We start from the raw sequence: 20,538 nt of genomic DNA on the forward strand, positions 1-20,538 counted from the left end.
CATAGGCAATTCCAGCCATCTATCTGCTGTAGGAGAAAAGTGTAAGTATTGAGTACCATCAGGGAGCTTACCTGATAACAGTTCTAAGGTAGGCATAACAAAGAGGAATCCCTTATACATCAGTCCTTTTGGGAAACCCCAGTTAGGTCAAAACCGACACACACAGTTCCTTAGGAACAGAGTTGATTCTGCTTCTTCCAGAACCAGGGACATTCACACCAGGAATGTAGACCTTTAAGATCACTGCCCCAAGAGCAATAAGAGTGGGACTAAATTAAGTGCCACAAAAATCTACCAAATTTATGTCAACTTCTCTCCTAGTCAAGCATTTGTTTGCTATAAACTTTTAACTGTCTCTTGAGTTCTGGCAAGGTTGCTGCTAACAATTTTAGCTAGTTGTGTGTGTGTGTATGTGTGTGTGTTTCTGCCATTTTTGCTGATAACACTTCCTAGAGCAGCTAATATTTTGAAAACTAGGCTTCTTGCCGCTTTTCCAGTGTGTTAATATTGCTTATGAGAAATGGAGATTATCTCGTGGAAATAATGGTAATGATATCTATAATACCTAATATTATTGCTATGTACAGATGGCCCCCAACTTAATTAAAATGGTTCAGCTTATTTGGACTATATAATGCATTTATCAGGGCATCAAATCCATTTTTGTCTTAAATTATATTTTCCTGCTTACAATGGGTTTATTGGGATGTAACCTTGTTATGATTTGAGAAGCCATCGGTATTAGGTATTGTTGTAAGCAGTCATTATTTCATTCAGAACAACTCAATAATTTATAGGAATTGTTATCTGATCTTAGATACAAGAAAACTGAGTTAGAAAGGTTTAGCAACTTGCCCAAGTTCATATAATGACTAAGCCAAAGAGCCTGACTCCAGAGATTAAGCTTTTAGCTATAATTTTATACTGCCTTTCATAGACGCTCTAAGTTAGGAATTAACCCAAAAATGCTACAGTGATAAAGAACTGAATACTACTGTTGAATGTTTGTAAGGTTTCATTTCTAAAGACCTATTTTTCTGTAGAATTTATAGTGTGTTTTTTAATGTTTTTCTTTTCACATTTCAGGTCATCAAGAAAATAACAACTTCTGTTCAGTTAACATAAATATTGGCCCAGGTGACTGTGAATGGTTTGTTGTTCCTGAAGGTTACTGGGGTGTCCTGAATGACTTCTGTGAAAAGTAGGTGTCCAAACTAATTTTCTTTAAACATAATTATTAGAAAACAGTAATTGTAAAGGATAATTTACCAACCTAGAGATCTTAATGGATACATAGCCAGTCTTTGCTTAGCATTCAGGAGAATATTCATTTTTAAAAGATTTAATTTCAAACTTGTTATTTTGTATTATTGAAAATACTTTTTTTTTTGCAAGTGTATGTTTTTTTTTTTTTTTTTTTTGTAGAGACAGAGTCTCACTTTGTGGCCCTCGGTAGAGTGCCGTGGCCTCACACAGCTCACAGCAACCTCCGACTCCTGGGCTTAAGCGATTCTCTTGCCTCAGCCTCCCGAGTAGCTGGGACTACAGGCGCCCGCCACAACGCCCGGCTATTTTTTGGTTGCAGTTTGGCCGGGGCCGGGTTTGAACCTGTCACCCTCGGTATATGGGGCCGGTGCCCTACCAACTGAGCCACAGGCGCCGCCCTATTGAAAATACTTTTTAAGAAAGATACCGTGAAACCACTTCATGCAATAGTGGTAGTCATGAGTTTAGAAGATAGAAAGATTGAGTTACTAAAGCATAAATGCTTGTTCATATGAAAGGTGTATATTATAATAAAAATTGTTATATTATAAATGGTTTAGGAAGTGGAAGGAATTTTGAAATTGAGTACCCCTATAGGTTATGACTAACTTGAACTTGTTACTCCTTGCCATATCATCATGATATAAATTTTTTTTTAAACTGGCAACTTTTCCTATACAGGAATTTTGTAAAATTTAATTAACTGCTTCAGATTTTATTTTCTCTGATTGAAAGAGCTATCGCTTCTTGGCCTTTTGGCTAAGATCAAGTGTAGTATCTAATTGAAAGAGCTTTCATAGTGGAAGTGTTCCTTTCCTTAAGTTCCTAGAAATGGTCTTCATTTATTTCTGTGTCTTCTGTTAAAAAGTACCTTGGAATTTTTTATCATTGGTTTAAATTTAATTATTTGTCTAGATAGAACTTTATTCTCTTTTCTAAAAAGCACTCTATCATGTAAGAGTGCTTTAGTAATAATACTGGAAAATTATTAAGGGATTAAAAATTAGAAATCATAAATTATATACACTTTTTTTTTAAGAGACAGTCTCACTGTGTCACAGCTCACAGTAACCTTCAGCTCTTGGGCTTAGGTGATTCTCACCTCAGCCTCCTGAGTAGCTGGGACTACAGGCGCCCCCCATAGCACCCAGCTATTTTTGCAGTTTGGCCGGGGCCAGGTTCGAACCTGCCACCCTCGGTATATGGGGCTGGCGCCCTACTCACTGAGCCACAGGCGCCACTCAATTATATACACATTTGATTTTATTCAAATCTTCACTCCAGTTAGAAAAGGGGGTGGGGGAAGCTCAAAATGCTTACATGTGAGATTACTTTAAAAACTAATTAAACCCATGTCCTACGTACTATCTTGTAATTTCTTACTTTGGCTTTTAGGGATCTTTGCTATAAATAAGTATTTGGATTTAGTAAGAAGTATATCATAGTTGAAAAGCAAAAAAGACATGAATCCAAAATTTTTTCAGATACAAGCAAGAGATAATTTCCCTATATTGTCTTTGCTATTTAACATGTTGTGGGACATCATTGTGCTACAGAAAGATGTTTTATTCCTTTAACTTTGAGATGGTAGTAGAACAGGTATTCCTTGCTCATTATTTTTGAGTAGAGGATGGCTATTTTGAGAATACTGTTTCTTTTCTATCTAAATGGAGAGATGTCTTGGAAACAAAGGCAATTAGAATAGGCAGATGATGAAAAAATTTTTAGCTTGGGGATAATAAAAATATCAAGTTAACGTGAAAGGTTAGGTAAATTTAATAACTAAGTTGCAAAAATACCACTTGCTGGCTCAGTGCCTGTAGTTCAGCAGCTGGCGGATTCAAACCAACCCTGGGCCTGCCAGACAACAATGACAACTACAACCAAAAAAATAGCCGGGCGTTGTGGCAAGTGCCTGTAGTGTCAGCTACTTGGGAGGCTGAGGCAAGAGAATCACTTAAGCCCAAGAGTTTGAGGTTGCTTTCAGCTGTGATGCCACGTGGTCTACCAAGGGCGACATTAAAAAAAAAAAACCCACTTGCTACCAAAGCATTTCACTGTAATTTTGTTTCACATAGATTGTTGCTTTTGATACTGTTTTGTAGTTTCTTATATGACTTTAAATAATACCTGCCTTGAAATAACCGTTCATTCAAATATATTAAAGCAATGCTTGCTTTTTTTTAAGTTTTTTTTTTTTTTAATTTACTTGCTGATTGGGATTGCCTGCTTCCTTTTGAATAAAAGAATTTCTATTTTATGATGGCAGTACATGGGTTCATGAACATTTTTTGTTTTATAGGCAACTTTTTCTGTAGTATATCTGTTTAGCCTTATCACAAACAATAAGCCAATCCTTATCTCCTTGCAGGTAGGCTACCACTGGCAGTCTATTCTGCAGTAGCCTTGCATTTTTTAAAGAAAACAAAAATGAGACTAAGGTTCCATTTAGATCAGGGTTAGCAAATTTCTTTTCATAGAGGGCCAAACAATATCTTAGTCTTTGCAGGTCTTGTGTTGTCTATCCCAACAGTGTCATTATAACACAAAAGCAGTCACAGATGATACATAAATGCATGGACATGGCTGTATGCTAGTAAAAGTTTTATTTATGAAAACAGGCAGTGGGCTGAATTTGGCCCATGGGCTGTAGTTACCAGCCCTTGATCTAGATAAAAAATTAAATTTAAACCAGTGAAAACAATTTTATTTCTTTTTTTTATTTTTTATTTGCTTTTATTAAATCATAGCTGTGTACATTGATATAATCATGGGGCATCATTCACTAGCTTCACAGACCATTTACCAAGTTTCACATATACCCTTGTAAGATGCACCGCTGGTGTAATCCCACCAATCCTCTTCCCTCCCTTTCCCCCTTCCCCCTATTCTTAGGTTGTAACTGGGTTATAGCTTTCATGTTGAAAACAATTTTAAAGTAAACTTTATTATATACTTTAGCACAAGACACAAAGTGAAGTCTGGTGTTTTGTTTTGTTTTTGAGGCAGAGTCTCACTGTGTCACCCTTGATAGAGTGCCATGTTGTCGCAGCTCACAGAAACCTCAAATTCTTGGGCTTAAGCGATTCTTTTGCCTTAGCCTTCGAGGTAGCTGGGGCTACAGGTGCCTGCCACAACTCCCGGCTTTTTTTTTTTTTTTTTTTTTAAGGAGGTCTCGCTCTGGCTCAGGTTGGTCTCAAACTCCTGAGCTCAGGCAGTCCACCCACCTTGGCCTCCCAGAGTGCTAGGATTACAGCGTGAACCACCACGTCAAACCCCAAGTGAAGATTATCTCCTAGATCTTAACATTTCCACTATACAAGTTCCCAAAAACATAAACTCTGACATAATTAATTGAATTTTATAAAATTCTTTTATTGCAAAGTTTAAAAAGTCCTTCATGTCATGATGGAGAATAAGAAGCCAGATATTAAAATAAAAGCTTAGTAATGTGATCTTCAGGTTTCTTAAGTATGTTGGTGGTAGTGGTTATGGTCATTTGTGCATGTGTATGATCATTTTTGGTAAAAACTGTTTTCAACTGCGTAGTTTTAATCAACTAATCATCAGAGCTGTATGGAGACTGATATCCTGTCCCCACTTTCCTCCTTATGATTCAAAACAGCAGTAGAGACCATTTCTGTCTTTTCCTTTACCTCAAAAATTAAGAGACACAGTGTTATACTTACATTGCCACAGTGGTGTTGTTTATGGATTTAAATGACTTGATGTCAATTTCACCTTCCATTTCTTTTAGGGTTTTCTAGGTACTCTGGGGTTCAATTAAAAGTAGTCTTTATTGAAATGAAGTTAAAACTTAATATATATACGTGTTATTTGAAAGTAGCTTTGGATTTCATTTGGAACTTTGAAAAATTGATTTAAGGTAGTAATACATATTTTTAGATAAGGTATCCAATACTAAACTATAATTAAATTTCACACTCTTTCCATACATGTTAGCAGATCTTATTGCATAAGTAATTAAGTTTCAGTCAAGTGAACAAACATTTAAAAAAAAATGCCATTTTCTTCCAGTCTTAAAAAAAGCTCATTAAAGTACTTGGTCAATTTGCATTATTTTTTTCTTATTTCAGAAATAATTTGAATTTCCTAATGGGTTCTTGGTGGCCCAACCTTGAAGATCTTTATGAAGCAAATGTTCCAGTGTATAGGTTTATTCAGCGACCTGGAGATTTGGTCTGGATAAATGCAGGCACAGTTCATTGGGTTCAGGCTATTGGCTGGTGCAACAACATTGCTTGGAATGTTGGTCCACTTACAGGTATTTTAAAGAATATGCTTTAAAAAAAGTTTAATTTGTAAAGGATTATATGCGATAGGTATGTTCTTTTTTTTCTTGAGATATAGCTTAAAAAAATTGTAAGAATGTCTCTTGCATAGAATTTTAATTTCTAGTATAATAAATTCGAATTAACAAAATGGAAATTTGAGACCATGGATCTCAGCAAATAAGTTTCTATCTTTATATACATGGAGGATATACTTATAATGAATTTTTGTAGAATACTTTGTTTTGTTTTAGAAGAAACTCTGTATGGGAGAAAGCAAAGTAGAAATTCATTCTTTCAAGAAACTTTTTAAAGTCTGGTATGTCATATCAATAGCCCTATTATGTTAAAATCTGTTTGAATTATACCTGCCTTGAGACACTATTCACTTAAGATTAAGAACATGGCCTTTGGAGCCAAAAAGACCTGGATTAGGACCAGGATTTGGCTCTTGTAACTTTGGGCAAGTTATTTAACCTCTCTACTCCTTGATTTCTTTGTCTATATAATAGAAATAATAAAATTAATAAGGCAATGGTAAAAATTAAATGAATGACAAAATGGATTAAAAAATTGCACAATGCCTGGCACATAGTCATAGGAAGTGCGCTTTATAAGATTGCTAATTATTATCACTATCAAAATTATCATAAAACATAAAAATTATTTTTATAGCGTTTTGAGGTTTTTGGAATTGGTGTTGAAGATATCACCTGAGAGGGTGATACTGGTTATCTTCATATCTTTTGGTACTTTGGGTTGCTTTATAACTGTTCTTTTTTTTCCTAGCCTGCCAGTATAAATTGGCAGTGGAACGGTACGAATGGAACAAATTGCAAAGTGTGAAGTCAATAGTACCCATGGTTCATCTTTCCTGGAATATGGCACGAAATATCAAGGTCTCAGATCCAAAGCTTTTTGAAATGATTAAGTAAGTGCTTTCTAAAACTGCTGTAGTCCCTCTCTTTTGGGGGAATGTTAACTATTAAATTTTTTTTTCCCCATAGAATTACGTTGACATCAAAAACAAACTGGTCTGGAAATCTAGCAAAATGTAATATGAGAATCCACATTGTAAAAATATTTTTCCCTTTTAAATAGCTCAGTATGGTACAGAAAGGATAAAAGACACAAATGATTCTCAATCAGTAGATACATAAATCTGTGTTTATTCTCCACTTTCCTCTGAACCACCTGATTTTGTCGGAGAACTTTAGTTTTAATATTGAAAGTCTGCCTTTAGTAACTGAGAGGAGAATGGCATTATAGAATAATTGCTGTAGAGAAATTAGCATTTAATATAGGGATTTAACTAAAATGTTAATTTTTTGTTTTAAAATTAAATCGTCCTTCATATAACTGTCCCTTAGCGGCTTTAAAAACTTAATGCAAGTTATATAAATTCTTATCTAATGACTGAGTTTGAATACTCATATACTAGTAAGCTTCTCATTTGTTGTTGCAGTTTCTATCCTAGCTATCTAGCTAGTTTGTAAATCTGTATTTATAGTTAACATTTTCAAACAGTGCTATATAGCAGTGTTTCCCTAAAACTGTGTTTTCTATTACTAGTTCTACCCCTAAAAGGTGGGGAGGTCTGGTCAAGGAAATATGGGAAATGATGGATAAAATAAAGTTCAACAAAAGTTCACCTCTCAATTTAAATGTTTTTTATATTTTTTTGTAAAATATTTTAGATACCGTAAGTTTTGGTGTGTTTTGTGAATAAAGGAGAAGAATTATGACATACGGTATTTACCAAACTTATTTGACCAGTATCTTGTGAAGATTTTTTTTTTCTCAAAAACTCATTTTGGAACACACTGCTTTATACTCAACTGATGAAATGAGTTTGTCTTAGTCTTTTGCTAAAATAGTATTTACATTAAGTATTTCTTCTGGAGGTTAATTAATTTGGTTAACAGGTATTGTTTTCAAAATACTGTCTTTTGAAACTAATCTTTGCTTATTAAAATGATTTCAAACCTAAATCTAAAATTTTATTAAACCAAAATTGCACAGCCAAGATAACATGCCTATGAATTAATTATGACACAGTCCTTTATCAGTTGTGCTTTTATCTAGTTCTGGGCAAAAGGGGTAGGGGGAGACAAAAAGAAACAAAACCAAATCATAGCAAATAATGTACAAATCCTTTAGATCATTGGATCCATATCATCCCTAATTTGTGGTCATCTAGTAACTTCTTAAACATGCTGTTCACCTCACTATAATCCCTAAAATTGGCTTAAAATTTACCTGCTGTTTGGTTCCAATTCCTGAAATATATTTGGGACTTATGCAGAATAAATCTCATTCAACAAGTGACTATGAACTAACTATGTGCCAGACATTGTTGTAGACGTTGATGATAGACGTGGCAGTGTATAAAATGAAATCCCTGTGCTCCGGAGACTTAAATTTTAGTGAAACAAGACAGAGAGAGCTGCAAATATAATTTATTTATATGACTAAGATAAAAATAGAATAATATTCGGTGGGAAGGGATCAGAGTGCTTCTTTTACTAAAATAGGTAATGTGGCTAAGAGTGTGAGTTTTGTGCTTGAATAATAAGGTGAATCAGCTATGCAAAGATCTAGGGGTGGAACTTTTCAGATCCAAAGAATAAATGAAGGTTGAGTTGAGAATAACTTTGGCATGTTTATGGGACAAAAAGGCCAATGTGACTTTAGCAGAATGAGAGAATGGAAATGTGGTAGTGATAAGACTTAATGAAGTAAGCAGGAATGAGATGACATAGGAATTTTCAGGACATGGTAACAAGTTTATATATTGGTTCTAATTGTTACACATTATAGCTCACCATTAGAGGATTTTAGGCAGGAGAGGAATAGATGCCTATTTAAAATTTAGAAAATGGATCTGGTTGCTTTGTGTAGAATGGATTCTAAGGGGCAAGATTAGAAGTAGGGAGGACAATTTAGCAGGCAATTGTCAAGTTGGGGGTGGAATAGGGAATGGATGTCCTTCCTACCTGACCTTTATTAATTTAAACATCAAACACCTTTATCATCTTTTCCATTCCCTATTCCACCCCCCATCATTCTTGTCATCCTTCTAGATTCCTTTTACTTTGCAATTGTCATAGTACAGACCAATCTGGACAGAGATTTACCTGTGGAAGTGGAGAGAAGGGATCAAACTAGGGACTGCTGTGGAGCCAAAGGTCACAGAACTTGTTTGTATATTAAGAGGTTGGGGTGAGAGGGGGAAAAAGGAATCAAGGAGAGATTGTTAATATATCCTGTCCTTCCTACCTGACCTTTATTAATTTAAACATCAAACACCTTTATCATCTTTTCCATTCCCTATTCCACCCCCCATCATTCTTGTCATCCTTCTAGATTCCTTTTACTTTGTCATTGTCCTTTTAGTATTTGAAATGTTGGCCATCGAGACTTGTATAACTTAACTATGAAGTTGTCTTGCGGTGAAATTGGACACACAAAATTTTGATGTTTTCCACTTAGAATTACAGGTGATACTGTTCCTTGTACATTTTTTTTAAACCTTAATGCAGTTAAATTTGTATCTGTAATCCATTTTACCCTTGTACTGCAAAACGTCTAATCATTTAAATCTTGATTGTATTACTCATCATGTTATGAATTCTCCCAGCTTGAGTTGTCATGAAATGTGATTAGCAAGCTTTTTTGGTCATCACACTGGAAATATTAACCACAAGCCCAGACCTCTACACCTTGTTTTACAAGCTTTCCCATTAAAATATCGTCATTTAGCCATTGCCAAAAATTAGGCCAACATTATGCCCCTCCCCCCCCCTTTTTTCTTTTTCATGAGTCTTTGCTTACTGTATATAGGTTTCTGGGCTAGGTACTCAGTGTCTATAAATATTTGATATACGCCCTGTCTTCAAGTCAGTGGATATAAATAGATTGAAAGAAATAAACGATAAATCCACTACATTCTTTTTAGCTCATAGAATCAGAGAGGTCTTTTTAAGCTATGTGTTCTAGGGAAGAATGTATTTTGGGTAAAGGATGAAAAAGTAGAGGCAGGGAGGAGAACCGAGTAGCACCCAAAACCAGCTTAATACCAAACTTTCACACCATGAGAAATAATGCCTCAGTTCATTCAGAAAATAATAATTATACATCCATACCATGTTAAGTCCAACATAGTCATGTTTTCCTTCAGTGGAAGAATAAATCCTTGTTCTTCAGTTGAGCACCAGACACAGTATTTGACTTATGTAAAGATGCCATGTGTATGAAAAATTCCAGTCTTCCGCTATTAAAATCATATTCAACATGGTAACTCCGAGAGGCTCAGAGGAATGCCAACTCTCTAGAGCAGGGGTCCTCAAACTGCAGCCCGTGGGCCACATGAGGCCGTGTGATTGTATTTGTTCCCATTTTGTTTTTTTACTTTAAAATAAAATAAGATATGTGCAGTGTGCATAGGAATTTGTTCAGTTTTTTTTTTTTAAACTATAGTCCGGCCCTCCAATGGTCTGAGGGACAGTGAATTGGCCCCCTGTTTAAAAAGTTTGAGGATGCCTGCTCTAGAGGAATAACAAATGTATACTCAGTTTAGGTCATCTTTTTCTCTATTCTCATTTTCTCCCTAGCACCTACTTTCCTCCCATGTCTAATCCATCCTGACTTCTTTTGTGCTGTGTATTTGTATGAGCTTAAATGTGTATATGATACAATTCTGTTAAATATATATTAACAATTGGTAGTTATATTTTAGCTTGAGCACAGTGTGTGATGAGTAGTAGAATATAATGTAGTCGTAAACGTTGGTTAGAGGCAGATCATAGTTTGTATACCAAATTTAAGACTTCATTCTGTTGGCAAGCTCTTGGTGGGTTTTTAGTTAATATGATCTAATTTAGGTTTCATAAAGATCTTTTTAGCTGTTAAATAAACTTTTGGGTGATAGGAGAAAGGAGCGAGTCAAAATCTTTTGGCTTTTTAAGTCTGGGTTCTTAGATAGCTTGAACTTTAACTGCAGAGTGCTCAGAAAGGAAATATAATTTACATTAAATGAATATCTTGTTTGAACTGCCTATAGGCATTGTTTGCAGTCAGAAGGTTAATAATAATGTTACTTAATAAATTGAGCTTGGTATTTGGCCTCAAAGTGCTTCCTAGACTGACTGAATCTCAGGTATTTTTCACAGCATCCCAGGGTCATACAGTTGCTTAGAGGTAGAGCTAGGATTTAAACCCTTATCTGTCTTATGTGAAAGCACTTGAGTGAATCTATGGCATGTGACTTCATTTGGGGGCAAGTTTGAGGAGCCAGTAAAAGAGTTAGATATAGCTGTTTAGAAGAGGCTGACTGACTGGGGAGTCTTCTTTCTACCTAGGGGTTTATGATTGCTGTGAGAGGAAGAGGAAGGGAAAATTTGGGGACTAGACTTGGAGAAATATCTCTGTTTAAGAAAAGGAAATAGACAAACTAGATAAAGGCCAGAAGACAGCATAGAGAATGTATTGTTACAGAAATACAGAGAAGGGATCTTTTCCCACAAGCACACTTTTACTTTAAAATTGTTACATCCACATCATTGCTTTGGTCCTCAGATCTAGTATCCTGCCAAAAAGTGAAGTGGTATTGGTTTGTTCTGGCTTGCGATCTCTCCCAATTCCTATTAAATGGTTCTCCCTTGCCATTCCATCCCTCTGCTTTGAGTCATTTTCATCTTATGTTCATTCTAGCATCCATATAGTCTGGCTTTCTATCCTCACTATGCCTAGCAGTTTTCTTCCTGAGGTCACCAATGACTGACTGTTCTAAATATACAAAGGCACAAATGTAAAGTTGCTTTAAAAACTCTACTTTTTTTCTGAAATTAAAAAAAAAAAAAAAAACTCTTAAGCCTAGCATGTGAAGTGTACCTCAAATCTGACCCCTAATTTACCTTGTCAGCCATTTTTCCAACTGCTGCCTTTAAATATATGCTTGAATTAGTTTCTACTAATTTTTATCACCATTATTTGCTATTTTAAAAAATATTTAATATGATTGGCAAGTTTTATATCTCCCTATTTTCCTTTGAATCATCTTTTAATAAAGAATTAGTTCTGTATATATTGAACATATGAATTATTGATTATTTTAAAAGGAAAAAATAACAATTAAATGTGAGGAGTGACCTGGAGAAGATACAGAAACATCTTTCTTAACTCTTTGTATTGTTATTTTTAGTTCTTAAATAACTGTAAATCTACAATATGTACTTTTTAGGTTTTCATAGTTAAGTAGTTAAGTCCACTCAACCAAAAAGAATGTAAGCAAAATTTACCTTGTGCCTTCTCGTCTACTCGCTCACTCTCTCCCTACTTAGTTCTTTCATTCTTCCATTCAATATTGTGAACTAGGTTGGTACCCAGGTATTGTGGCAGGTGAAAAAAGACTTGATCACTTCTCAGATTGTTCAAAATGAATGGAGAAACAGTCAAAGCATTAAAACATGATCTTTAATGATAGACATATGGGGAGCATAGAGAAGGCACCTGAGAGAGTGGAAGATTTTTCAGGAAAGGCTTTGCAAAGCTGTGACAGCTCTGCAGTCTCTTATGCTAAACCCTTTAGGTCAAATGGGTTTTGGAATTGACTTTTTGGATTTAGAACGGTAATAGAGTGTAATATATTTTATCTTCTCAGTGGGATCTGTTGCAGTATCCTGGAACCAAACACATTAAATATTTCTAAAGTAAAACATATAAGTTGTCATTCTAATTAACTAAGTGAAAACTATTAATAGCCTCAGGTCAAGTTTTAATACCAAATGAGTTTATACAAGATTTGTGAAAAATTCATTTTGTTATAATAAGAGCTTAGGAACCCATATTTGTATTAGGTGATTTAATGATGGGAAATGGTATTCTTCCCTGTTGTTACCTATTACTTAATTGTTATCATTTTGAGAATGAATTGGCTGTACTTTGTTAAGCAAGTCAGCATCACTTTTGTTTTTTGTGGGGTTTTTTTGCACTTTCAAGTTCAGGCTGGTCTTTCAGTGCCCTGAAATGCCGTAAAGTATGTTACCTAAGTAAAGTCATTTAGTAATCTCTTCCACCTTCTACAGCCTATCCATTTTACTAAAATACACTAATCATCAAATTCCGCATTCTTCCACGTGTCTCTTACATTGGCATGCATGAAAAGAATATTCATTGTCTTGATTATTTCTTTCATTTCATAATGCAGTAAACTTGACTTGAAAGTTCACAGCTTAACTCTTTAGGAAAATTTTAGTGAGAGCTTAGTGCATAATTCTCTTTCAACTTCAGTTAACTACTTAAATTAACATAAACTTTTTTCTACTTATTTCATATGTTGCAAATGACCTTAGTTTCTCTTTATTTAGACCAAATGTTTAAGCGTCTCTATTGGGTTTAAGCCCCACTTGTTCATTCACTTTGGCTAAAGAGTATAGATTTAAATTTTTATTGCTAAAAATTTCAGGTAGACTTCATATTGACAATAACTGCTAATGAGAAACCTTTAAAATTTTTGATATTTTTAATGATCAAATTTGCATATTATCACTTGGCAGCAAGATGAAACATTAAATGGAAGACAGAAGATTTACAGGCATGAATTAGAAGGCAATTGCTGCAGTTCACATACCAGGAGAGACAAAAATTAGAGGGTAAAATAACTTGATGGATTGGTGGTAGAGACGAGAGAAATCTGTATTGCTGGACTTTGGTTTGGGCCACACCGTATAACATCAGTGCTTGCTGATAAATTGGGGGTAGAGAAGAAATGGGTTAAGTGTAGGGAATGATGATTACCAACACTGACTGATTTTATACATGCAGAACTTGAATACCTCCTATGAAATTTAAGTAGAAATTTCTGTTCAGTAGGCAGATAGATATATGGATTTATTGCTTTGAAAAGGAATCCGAAATATGTAGATCTTGGCTAGCTGATAGATAATCACTACTAAAGTATTAGCTGTTGAATTTTCTGAATTGTTAGGTATTTTTAAAGTAGAACAGTACCCACACAAATAAATGAATTAGGGAAGACTTTAAAATTAAGAGTACTGATTTCTTCCTTTAATTAATTCAATTTTGACAGTTTTTCTGTGTTAAGGTATGTGTGTTATTCTCCTTTAAAATATGTACCCATCCCCTAACTTGTTTATTCTTTTTCCTCCAACTTTTATTTTGAAATTTTTTACGTCTACAAAAATAGTTGTAACAACAGTAGAGTTAATACCTATATAATCAGTGTCATCTGGCTTCTTCAGATGACTTTCTGCTGCATTTATTTAGCAGCCTCAAATACACATATATACACGCACATTCTTTTTTGGCTTAGCCGTATGAAAAAATAACTTGCAGGCATGAAGATATATCACCACCAATACTTCATCCTGCATCTCTTAAGCATAAGGATATTTTCTTACATAACTACAGTACTATTTACCATATCTAAGGAATGTGAAATTCAGTAATGTTACCTAGTACATGTTCTACATTTATATTTCCCCAACTGCCCATAAATGTCTTTTTTTTTTTCCAATTTTTGGCTAGGGCCGGATTTGAACCCACCACCTCCGGTATGTGGGGCTGGCGCCCTTACTTCTTGAGCCACAGGTGCCTCCCCATAAATGTCTTTTTTAAAACTCTTGCCTGTCACTCCACTGTCATAATCAAGGTTCACATTGTATTTAGTATGTAGTCATTGTGTCTTTAATCTTTTTAAAAAAATCTCTGAAATTATTTTGTTATGACATTTTTCTTTTTGAAGGGAGCAGGCTTTTATGTTCTGCCAGCTCTACATTCTGTATCTGTTATCTCATAATTTTATTTTGATTAAATATTTTTGGCAAGCATTGTTGATGATGTTATATTTAGTAAACCCCTTCCTCACTCTGGTAAAAACTATGTCATGGATACTTTCATTAGTGGATCCTGAGTGAATTAAGTTTTACTAAATGCGCACTTTAGCACTTACAACTGTAGAGTGGAGAGCTTAGAAAGGAAATGTGTCTACAGGTGGTGTTCGCACCAAACTAACATCTTATTTGAATGCCTGTAGGCATTGTTTGTAGTCAAAGGTTAAAATAGTCAATTTAGGGGTAGGAGATTATTGTTACTTTTTAATCTGTCTTCATCATAGTATGCAGTTTTTACCCTGTTTTAATTTTTAAAATTGTTTGAGAGTTAAAGGAAACTTGCTCTTCACAAGTTCTTGATTCCCATTTTCAGATACTTCAGATACATTACTTTGGCCTACATTTTCTCTTGTAGCAGTGCTCAGACTCTTTCCTTCACTTTTGTTAGACTCATACATTCCTTATGTTTTACCATAGAAGTATTCCTTTTAATAGGACTCTTGAAAGAAGCAAATGATTGTGCAGGAGATGAGCTCTGGAGACTATTGGTACTCCAGAAATTTCCCTCTAACTAGCTTTCAGAATAAGCAGTCTTGCAGATGCAGTTGATAAAGCCAAACCCAACAAATATGGTATAAATTGTTACAGTCATATTAGACTATTAGCAAGTTAATACAATGTCAATATGTCTCCAATACATTGGAAACTCTAGTTTCATCACCAACAACTTAGTTCCACTTAACTTGCCATAGTAATAAATTTTAAAATATATCAAAACCCAAATACCTAGGAGTGTATTTTCCTTAGAAAAGTTCAGTATTAGGAAGTCATAGATTTTGGAGAAAGATATCAAATAATATGTTGAGGAGTAGAAAATTATTTGGTGGGGTACACATTCTCTTGTCTGCCCCCCTGTAATCTGCCAGATAATTATATATTCTAAAAATACTAACACCTTACAAGCTAATAGTTGAGAAAAAATTCTTTAAAATTTCAACAGTATCAAGTCCTTCGAAAACCACTCCCCCCAAACTTAATTTCTTATTATATCATTGCATTCTTTTACCATCCCATCCTATAAAGCACTGTTCTTTTTTTTTAAGAGACAGTCTTGTTTTGTTGCCCTCGGTAGAGTGCTGTGGCATCACAGCTCACAGCAACCTCCAGCTCTTGGGCTTAGGTGATTCTCTTGTCTCAGTCTCCCGAGTAGCTGGGACTACAGGCGCCTAAAGCACTGTTCTTATATTTCAGTTTTTAAACATACCATCTTGTATGTACAACATTGATGCTTTATGTGCTTTCTCTGTGCATTTTGTGTATGTGTGATTGCTATGTATTACTTGCCTTTCCTTTTATTTTCCTAAGTCTTAGAGTCTGTGCTATTTAATATTGCAATAAAATATTACATAGAGGGCAGCACTATGTAGTTGTAGTCATCTAGCATCCAATCTGTCTTCGCATTTTGGCTTCTTCATTTACTGGCTAAGGGACTGTGGAAATTACTAAATCTGTTAGTCTTTGTTTCCTCTTCTGAAAAATCGGAATAATAACTTATTTTCTAATACAGCATAGGGTGAACAACACTCAGTAATGGTAGTTGTTATAATTATTATTAGCAATAAATAAGAGACCCTAATCACCTTCTGTTTTTTTTTTTTTGCAGTTTTATGGCCTGGGCTGGGTTTGAATCCACCACCTCTGGCAAATGGGGCCAGCACCCTACTCCTTTGAGCCACAGGCACCGTCCTAATCACCTTCTGTTTTTTTTAGAAAGTTAATATTCATAGACCTAAGGCAGTGGTTCTCAAATGTGGGCAGTTTTGCCTGCTCCCCACCCGCCTTCTCCAGGGAACACATGGCAGTGTCATAACTTGGGTGGGAGGGGTGCTACTAGCATTTTTGGGTAGAGACTAGGAATGCTGCTAAATATCCTATGTACAGCACAGCTACCACAACAAAGAATTATCCAGCCCAAAGTATAAGTAGTCATGATGAGAAACCCTGACCTAATAGACTCTAAACTAAATACCTTTTAAATAACATCTTTTATTTTCTTTTAAGTGTGTTAACTATTATACTTTGAGTTGGCACTCATCATACAGTCTTTTCAAATTAAAAGCTTCAATATAGTAATCATAAAATTATTTTAACATAATTTAAGAATTGGACATGTCATGTTCAAATAACATATTCATTAAAATTTTTAACATTTGTACTAACTGCCAAGTACAAATTTAAGCATTTTATATCATATAACAGTACTGTAAGTTAGTATCACCTTTTTACAGTTGAGGATACTGAGGCACGAAAGATAAGTATGTATGTAGCTGGAATTTGAACCCAGGCAATCTAGATCTAGAATCTTCTCTTGCCCACTCTGTATCTCTCTGTGGTCTTTCAAGGCTCTAGTCATAAAAATATTAGTAATTTGTGAAGTTGATATCATTCTAGTACCTACCGAAAAATACGCTACAAATCTGAGACATTGGTTTTAATTTCATCACTTATGAAATAAGAGGTTTACACTAGTTCTTACTTGCCTGATTATAAGAATTACCTGGAACTTATTAAAATAGGCTTCTGGGCTCTATTCTTACAAAGTCAAGCCACAGCTCTGTGGGAATAACTTTGGAACTCTCTTTCACAGTGGCGTAGTGAATCTTATGATCAGACAAGTTAGGGACACCCTAGACCTGATTAGATGATCTCTTTTAGAACTAAAAATTTGTTTACCTTATCTGCATAATAGACATTATATCATAAGTACAGAGTTTTAAAATGTAAATTAACCAAACTGTTATTGACTCCCTTTTCCCTTTGATTCTCATTTTTAAATGGATAAGCAACTTTCTGGTCACTCTAGTTGGCCTAATAATGGAACAGAATTTTTCCCAACATTGTGAGTAGATAATGGTAAAGCCATAAAGACCATAGTTAGTGTAGAACTTAGTTCTGTAGTCCTGGTGATCCTCTAATACTCCATTAGGTTTAATATATAATACTTTTTGATAATATTGACCAAACAAAATCTAAAAATTCTAGAACTCTGCATTCTTATGGTTAACATATATTTGCTTTCATGCTTGTTTTTTCCAACTGGGAGTTCAAAGTTTTTAAGATATTCATTTTATCATTGGCTGAGACCTTGATTTTCCGCCATGTGGTTGGTTTAAATAAAACTGTTAAGATGTGTTATTTGACATTCAGGTATTCACTGTTGTTCTAAGAGAACATAACCCTGGAGGGACAGATGGCAAGAGAGTTTTGAGGGCTCACATGTTGGGTCACTTTTCCCACATGGCCCCTTCAGTAAGAGAGACTGGGCAGAATAAGACATATTTCGGTGTTCTTTATTTGTCATCTACTTCTTTCTGGCTGAGATTGTTACCATAAAAAATTTAAAAGTGCCAAATGTTTCATCTATATGCACAGTTACAATTGGGAACTTTGGAGACTAAATCAGGTTGCCACTAGAATGTCATAGTATTCAATATTGTCTTAATTTTGATGTAATCTAGTATTACATTATGGTTTCATTCTCACTATTCTCCTGCTACAGAAACCTCATCATAAGATTAAAATCTTACAGGAACAGTTTTGTTTCTTAAATAATTCTCATAGTGCCTTCTGATGACATTCCTTCTGTATAGAAAGTGCCTTCCCCCACTTCTCCTTCATGTTCATATCTAAATTAATACATTCAAATTCAGAAGTTTCCGCTTTTGTAATTTCCACCTCCCTTCACCTGAAGATAATCTTGCCTTTCTTTTAGTATCCATGGCATAATATATCTATCTTTTGCTGAATAGACCAATGTATTGATTTATAAATATATTGTGCATTAATTGCTTGTAAATAAAGCTCTCGATTATTTGTCCTCATATTTTTTTCTCTAGTTCTTTTGTTCTAATATTGCAAGTATCTTTTCATTTTATCCCCCATGTGAAGTCCTTGTCTAAAAGTCCATCCCTCTTTAAGCTTATTTATAGAACAGGTGTTGGTTGGATTAGATTCTATTGTATAACCTCAAATATGCCAAGCACTCAATGTTTCTCTTCCTCATGATGGTTTTCTTTGATTCCAGAGCTGCCTTTTTGTTTAGTCTATCATCCAAACAGCTAAAAACAGAGCTTGGATCCTGAAACCATACTCATCGTTTTTTTTTGTTTGTTTGTTTTTTGGTTTTTGGCCGGGGCTAGGTTTGAACCTGCCACCTCCGGCATATGTGACCGGCGCCTTACTCCTTGAGCCACAGGCACTGCCCACCATACTCATCCTTAAAAGTCAAGGAATTCCCTGCTTCTCTAGCTGCTGAAATAATTTCTGACCCTGTACCTAAAGTACATTTATGCAAAATAGCATTTTCCATCCTCTGCATTTTTATACCTTTTGCAAATGATTCTTTTGTTTTGGCAAATTGAATTCTTAATTGCTATGAGATTAACTACCAAAATTCAGCAGAATCCTGATTTTGTTTGGCTTTTATTTTTTAGCTTTACAGTGTACTAAGACATTGTCTTTATATAAAATCAGACTTGAGGGTTAAAGCAGAACAGGTTACAGGTGGCGTCTGTGGCTCAAAGGAGTAGGGCGCCAGCCCCATATACTGGAGGTGGTGGGTTCAAACCCGGCCCTGGCCAAAAACTGCAAAAAAAAAAAAAAAAAAAAAAAAAGCAGAACAGGTTACTGTTAAGTCTTGAATATGATATCTGTATCTTCCCTAAGATACCTTCCCTAAGATTCTTTCTCTAAATCTCTTTATTTTCTATCCTTCAGTTCATTCGCATCCTTTCTTTAGGACCTGCTCATTGCTGTGGACTCCATAAGAGCCTCTGTCTCTTTTAAATTCTTCTTCTAGTCTGCTACCCTTTGAAAAGGGGAAGGAACAGAACATTTTAATGTTAAAGGAAAAAAATTAAGGACAAAGAAAGCCCAGTTTTGTTATTTATTGTCAGATAAGATTAATAGAATTGTCAGTTTTCTAAGATTTCAGTATCTCACAAAATAAAAATTCTAGAGCTATGATTCTAGTAGGACTACTTATGGCTTACTATTTACTCTTAGCAACTCTGATGCTTTGTTATTTGCAAGAAGTAGTAAACTGCCTTTTTCTAGATAAACCTACCAAAATACCCATATATTATAAATTACAGTCTAATTATAATTACCAAAGTAGTCAGTAGCATTGAAAATGGAAGTTTACTCAACAATAATACTCAACAAAACCAAGTCTCTATGTTTGGGAAAAACTGTATTGACTGAGCCCAAGATCTCATCTTCACAAGGGAGGATGGGGGAGTGGGTAAAAATAAGACATGAAAAGAGAGCAAAAAGGAGAGAGTATAGTGTGAGATAGGAGAAGCTTGAGATGTCTATTTTTAAAAACCCCTAAGTTAACTATTTAAATATCTTTATGATATCAAACAACTTTAGCTTCTCTGAGCCCTTGTTTCCCCATTTGTAAGATAGCGATAACCCTCCTACGTAGGTGGTTAAGAGGTGTAATTGGTATAACATATGTAAAATAGCAAATACATGCCTCCTGTCTGGTTCCTTTTAAATTATTTATTTTTATTTTATTGTTTTATTATTTTTATTTGCCCATATGGAAGCACAGTTGAGTTTGAAATCTTCCAAAAGTATTTGTGGAGTTGTAGGCATTATTTTCCTATAAAAGTGACTTTATTTTGAAGCCCTCCATGCTTTCAAAGGGAAATTGTATGGGACATGGGGAGGGAAAAAGAAGAGCAGCTGCTATTCAAGAGCTGGCTGCTTTTCAATAGTCAAATTATATTCTCTTTCTTTTTACTATTATCTAAATTTTTACTTACTACCGCCCATCATACCCTATATACACACACGCACGCATGCACAACTAGCTAGCTGTCTTAACTTTGACATGTAACCACAGTCTAAAGCAGCGGTTCTCAAACTGTGGGTCACAACCCACAGGAACTATATTAAAGGCTCGTGGCATTAGGAAGGTTGAGAACCACTGGTCTAAAGCATTAAGGAGGGAGGTGTTCTGAAAGAGTTAAACATGTAAGAATTGCTAAAGCCCAGCTAAAAGTGAAATTCGTTGAATGTGATACTTAAGGAATTGGTTTACAACTGTGAAGCTGATATTA

General features: G+C 34.9%; 1 protein-coding gene and 1 pseudogene across 15 annotated transcripts in view; both read left to right on the forward strand.

The window, feature by feature from the left end:
- KDM6A (lysine demethylase 6A) overlaps nt 1–20,538 on the forward strand; it is a 217,517-nt gene that overhangs the window by 190,626 nt on the left and 6,353 nt on the right. For all 15 annotated transcript variants that reach the window (XM_053579398.1, XM_053579400.1, XM_053579399.1 and 12 more), the window contains 3 exons: nt 1,087–1,201; nt 5,364–5,551; nt 6,348–6,489. In XM_053579398.1, the coding sequence (XP_053435373.1) occupies nt 1,087–1,201; nt 5,364–5,551; nt 6,348–6,489 (445 nt within the window). The remainder of the gene's footprint in view (nt 1–1,086; nt 1,202–5,363; nt 5,552–6,347; nt 6,490–20,538) is intronic.
- LOC128578574 (uncharacterized) lies at nt 2,006–2,113 on the forward strand (annotated as a pseudogene).

Source organism: Nycticebus coucang, chromosome X, assembly GCF_027406575.1.
Source record: "Nycticebus coucang isolate mNycCou1 chromosome X, mNycCou1.pri, whole genome shotgun sequence".
Classification (NCBI taxonomy): Eukaryota; Metazoa; Chordata; class Mammalia; order Primates; family Lorisidae; genus Nycticebus; species Nycticebus coucang.